Genomic DNA, 5,399 nt, shown 5'->3' on the forward strand with positions numbered 1-5,399 from the left:
CCTCTGTCATGAACAGCAGTGAGTTGCCTTAATCTGCCATTTGCAGATGCCTCTAATTTGTTTGTGTACTTGTCTCTTCAGACCTCACAAGTTGGGGAGGAGATTCCATTCCAGGTGGAGCTGGGCCCAGGAGGGGAGGCAAGAGGATCTGATGGTACTTTTCACAGGTAGGGGACAATCATTATTCCCCCTCCCACTCCACATGCACCCCCTATATGCAGATCCTTGCTCACCTTCTATGTCATATACACACTACAATTGCACCCCACCTCCTTACCGTGTTCTAACCCTGCCTCCTAAAGTGGCTAACCTCAGTCTATACTGCAATGAAAGCTTAGTTGTGGCTCGTCCCTTGCACAGGTTCCAACATTTCTTGACCTCTTATTTCCAGCAGTTACTTCGGTTTGGGAGATAGCAAACATAATATATTGTTTTCTGGGGTGCTTGCCTGGAATGTGCACATGCAGATTTCACAAACCACTGAAGTTTTAAGTGTAACACCATTGATAACGCATGTCTTGCTTCCCTACCACCTTTCACAGTGCCCAAACTGTGGTGTTCCCTGTTGCAGAAACAGGGGGTTCTCACATGAGCCGACATTCATAGGCCCAAGTGTGGAGAAGCTCATTGTGTGTGTGTGTGTGGTTTTTTTTGGGGTGGGGGGTGGGGGAGAGAGGTGGGGGGGACAACTTTCTCCAACTTGTTCTTTTTATCTCACAGCAGCCACCTGAGCAAAATGCCTCTCGCGTTGGATGACTTCCGATTTGTCGCTGTGCTGGGGCGTGGCCACTTTGGCAAAGTGAGCATTCTAGTAATTCCTCCTCAATACTTCTAGCTATCTTATATTCCTCCAAGAGGTGCATCTGCTCTCCCCCCCCCCCCCCAATCCTGACAGGCATAAGGCCATCTGCTAGCGGGTGACTAGGGTCTGGAACCCTGGCTCCTCACTTCTTCTGCTTGAACCTCTCCTGATGTCCTAGTTTGCCTCTTCAGTGTCAGAGAAATGTTAGGTGCTGGTTTAGTCACTGATCTGTGCTGCCTTTCTTGTGTTCGCCTTGGGCATAGGTGCTGCTGTCTGAATTGCACCGCACAGGGGAGCTATTTGCTATTAAAGCCTTGAAGAAGGGTGACATCGTTGCAAGGGATGAGGTGGAGAGGTGAGTCTGTTCCAGCAGCCAAGGAAAGGCATGGTGCCAGGAGGACTGGAGGGCATCTCTGGGGCATTTTTAATATGATTTTGGCGTCATAATAGTGCTAGTTTGGGATAAGACCTGAGTCTCCATCCCCATACTAGGCTCTGTTGCCTTGGCAGAAAGATTATGTGTGTATGCAAGAGAAATGGTATTTGTATGCAGGAGCTGAAAAAGCATGTTACATCTCATGAGGAGCCATGGGCTCATGCAACTCCAGAGGTCCCCCAAAGGGGAGGAGGGAGCAGTTCTAGCCAGTTAAATGCCATTACTCCAAAGTTGCTGTAACCTCCCGTGCTGTGTCTGTCTCTTTGATCACTCCCATGGGAATACTTTATCCCACATGTGCCTGCCTCAAGTAGCATCAAGGCTCCCCACACCCCACTATACATAAGGGTAAAATGCATGTATTCATTGAATTGTGTGGGAGTGGGAGCTGGGAGGGAGGCAGTTCCGATGTGGTAGATCTCTGCCTTCACAGCTCTGTGTCTTCTCAGTGAGACATCCATGCATGCATGTGGATGCACACACACACACAAGCAGTGACAAATGCACAAATTGCAGCTGTGAAGGCAACAGCCTGTTTTTAGAGTGCCAGGCAATGTGTGGTTGTCGCCCTCCTGACATGGTTTCTCTCCCCCCCCCCCTTCCCTACTAGCCTGATGTGCGAGAAGAGGATCTTTGAGATCGTGACCCATGCGCGACACCCCTTCCTAGTGAACCTCTTTGCCTGCTTCCAGACACCCCAGCATGTCTGCTTTGTCATGGAGTACACAGCAGGCGGAGACCTCATGATGCACATCCACACGGATGTATTCACAGAGCCACGTGCCACGTGAGTTATGGGTCAGGGAGAGGGAGCCACAGGGCAGACAGTGGAAAGGGGCTAGAGGCGCCTGAAAGCATCTTGCCCATTGCTGTTTTGGGGTCACTTGCTCTCTTGCCAACACACTGAGAGCCGATTAGGCAGGGATGCAGTGGGTGGCGAGTCTGGCTTTCCAGCCCTATTTACTTTGCCTGTTACTGCACACTTCTCTTCTTGAAGCCTTCATGCAGTTAGTTAGTCATTGCTGACTAACCAGAGAAGGGCTGGTCATGGTCTCTCCCTCTCTTGCCCTCTGTAGGTTTTATGCTGCTTGCGTTGTGCTGGGGCTGCAATTTCTTCACGACCACAAAATTGTATACAGGTAGGTAACGCCATGAGGGCCACCATCCTGGTAAATTCCTCCCCTCCCAGAGTCTCTTCTACACTCTTCCGTGTTGTCTTTTTGCTCTGTGCTGCTTGATATGTGTTATAGCGTAGCAGGGTGTTGTTCATCTGCCTATGCACAGTGGGATAATCGTGGTGTCTCCTGCCAAACAAAGAGCTGTGGAATACGATACAGGATTCCTGTGTTACAGTGTAACTTCAGTTAACCCTGTAGCTCCCTTCGGTGAGGTTGGCTAATAGTTTCTGCAGAATGCAGTGGTTCTCTCTGCCTAAAATTCTCTTGCCCTGCAGGGATCTGAAGCTGGATAACTTACTGCTGGACACAGAGGGTTTTGTGAAGATTGCAGACTTCGGCCTCTGCAAAGAAGGTGATTGTCTGGGGTGAGATGGATACCTCCACGGTAGGCATAGGATCCTCTAAACTGGGGGTAGTGAACCCACAGCCTGCAGGCTGTAAGATATTTTAATGGCCACAGAGACCTTTTTCCACCCCCACCCCCCTGCCCGACATTTGACATATTCAGGATTTTCCAGAATTTGTTAAAGCACTTTTTTCCAGAATTTTGCAGATTTACCTTGTGGCCTTGCTTGGATGCATAGTTATTGCACTTAATTATTTTTTAAGCCTTTGCAGTCCTTAAACATCACTAAAACTCCTTAGACAGAGTGATTCTGCAGCTCTCAGTAACTTTTGTCCCAGGCACTTCCTGTAGCTTCACGCTGACACCTAATGAAGAGATATAATCTCTGCTATCGATCTTGAGAGCAGCCAAAGCTTGAAGCTGCAGAATGCATATCTTTTCATTGGTGCCAAGCTGCAGGAAGTGCAGTAGCACTTCTTCCCTCGCCCCTGCATTTATTCCTCTTTTATAGTATACTGGGGGGGGGGGGAGAGGAGAGATACATTTGTATCTGCCAGCCTGTCCCCCCTTCAACTGAGTGTGTGCGTGCCTGCTTTGTTGTGTGTGTGTGTGTGTGTGTGCGCGCGCGCACATGCGTGCGGGCCCCCCCAACTCTGTGTGTGTGCAGGCTGCTTTTCATCTTCTCTCCACACCCCCGGGACTGTATGCACTATGTGCTCCATGGGTGTGCACATGCATCCAAATGTGTGTTCATGCTGGCTTGCAGCCCTTGGCCCTCAACCTGAAAAACGTTGACCGCTCCTGCTCTAAATCAAAATGCAAACGAAGTACAGCCTTGTAGAAATGATGCCAGACTAAAACAACTGCCCTGGTAGGCACTAAACTAATCTACAATGATCCCCAAAAGACCTGGTTGGTGGGGAGCCTGCAGAGGGGAGGAATGGTCTGTTTTGCTTAAGCTTTCTTAGCCCAGTTCTCCACTGTAATGTGAAATCCTCCAAATCCTGAAGGAGAATGTGCTTCATCTATCCCTTATTTCGAAAGTCCCCCTCAGATGTTTCCAGATGTTTGTCCCTCCCTGGCAGGCACTTTGCAGAGGGCTGTCGGTGAGGGAACGTGTTAATAACCACTTTCTTTTGCTCTGCCAGGGATGGGCTACGCTGACCGCACCAGCACCTTCTGTGGGACTCCAGAGTTCTTGGCTCCTGAGGTGTTGACAGACACATCATACACAAGAGCCGTCGACTGGTGGGGCTTGGGGGTCCTTATCTACGAGATGCTTGTAGGGGAGGTGAGTCCCACCTGTTTGACTGAGGAAAACAGTGAGTTGAGAGCAAGAGACCAGGGTATTATTATTGGCAATGAAGCATAGGAGTGTGTGTGTGTAGGTTTGGAGGCAGAGGGGTTGCGCACACACACACAGAGTGAGAGAGAGAGAGAGTGCAGAAGAACTTGGATGTTTTGGGTGACATATGATCATTGGCTCATCTTGCTCAGTAATTGCTATGGCTGCCCAGGAGTCTCTCCAAGTCCCACCTGACTAGGTCAGGCATTTAAACCATTGCAAAGCAAGATATTCTCCTACTGAACTGCAGTCATTCCCAAGGAGGGAAATTAAAGAGGCCTCGTTCTCCACAAGAGCCTAAGAAGAGCAAGGTTGGAAGTTCTGTGGGCTAGAACTGACTTGAGAAGAGTTGCCTATACAAGGCCATGTGAGCCACCTAGGTGTTTTAGGGGGCATGGGTGGTGGTCCAGCACAGATGAAAGCAAGGATGTCCTGGAGTTCATCCTAAGGGATGCCCAGAGGAACAGATCATCAATGACGCCCTTCATCTACTGATCCTGCCTCGATTGACTTTGTAGTCCCCATTCCCTGGAGACGACGAAGAGGAAGTATTTGACAGCATCGTCAATGACGAGGTGCGCTACCCCCGTTTCCTTTCCTCGGAGGCCATCGGCATCATGCGCCGGGTGAGTCTAGGGGCTCCCCCCCACACACACACTCTGGGCTGGAGGCTTGCCAGAGTCCAATAGGGTTGGGGGTGGAGGTGGTTCCTACTTAAGGGAGCATAGGCTGTAGAGAACAAGGGGAGGGTTTGGGGGCCTTGAGCACAGTGGAGCACCATTCTTTTGCAAATTCCTTCAACCCACCCCAGGCCTGAGTATGGGCCGAGCATGAGTCCAATGGAGCACACTCTTCTCCGTCACCCCAGGCTTTGGGAGAGACTGTGGAGGGTAGGAATAGGTTAACAGCAGCTTTGCTTGCTCACAGGGAAGCCTGGTGCTGATGATCTCTCTCTCTCTCTCTCTTTTTCTCTCCACTCAGCTGTTGCGGCGGAACCCAGAACGTCGCTTGGGCTCTAGTGAGCGAGATGCTGAGGACGTGAAGAAGCAGCCATTCTTCAGGGTCAGTTTCTGTCTGTCTTTCTGCTTCTCCCAGATTCTTCCTTCAGGGTAATGCTGAGAGAGCCTCTGCCCCAGCTTCTTGGCATCTAAAATGCACCCACTGTGGGACTATGCGGCAGCCTAATATTACAGCTGGGATGGTGCTTTTGTGATTACCCCACTTCTTCCAGAGGAGCAACCATGTTAATCTGTCACAGAAAAAAAAAACAGAAAAAGAGCAAGACTTGTGGG

General features: G+C 50.1%; 1 protein-coding gene across 3 annotated transcripts in view; it reads left to right on the forward strand.

Moving 5' to 3' along the window:
- Positions 1-5,399, forward strand: part of PKN1 (protein kinase N1) — a 55,593-nt gene that overhangs the window by 47,337 nt on the left and 2,857 nt on the right. For 2 of the 3 annotated variants that reach the window (XM_079965968.1, XM_079965966.1), the window contains exons 13-21: positions 82-167; positions 721-799; positions 1,066-1,157; positions 1,849-2,025; positions 2,315-2,377; positions 2,692-2,768; positions 3,911-4,053; positions 4,626-4,733; positions 5,089-5,169. In XM_079965968.1, coding sequence (XP_079822094.1) covers positions 82-167; positions 721-799; positions 1,066-1,157; positions 1,849-2,025; positions 2,315-2,377; positions 2,692-2,768; positions 3,911-4,053; positions 4,626-4,733; positions 5,089-5,169 — 906 coding nt within the window. The remainder of the gene's footprint in view (positions 1-81; positions 168-720; positions 800-1,065; positions 1,158-1,848; positions 2,026-2,314; positions 2,378-2,691; positions 2,769-3,910; positions 4,054-4,625; positions 4,734-5,088; positions 5,170-5,399) is intronic. The other variant, XM_079965967.1, reaches the window with a different exon arrangement.

The sequence above is a fragment of the Podarcis cretensis genome, assembly GCF_951804945.1.
Source record: "Podarcis cretensis genome assembly, chromosome: 2".
NCBI lineage: Eukaryota > Metazoa > Chordata > Lepidosauria > Squamata > Lacertidae > Podarcis > Podarcis cretensis.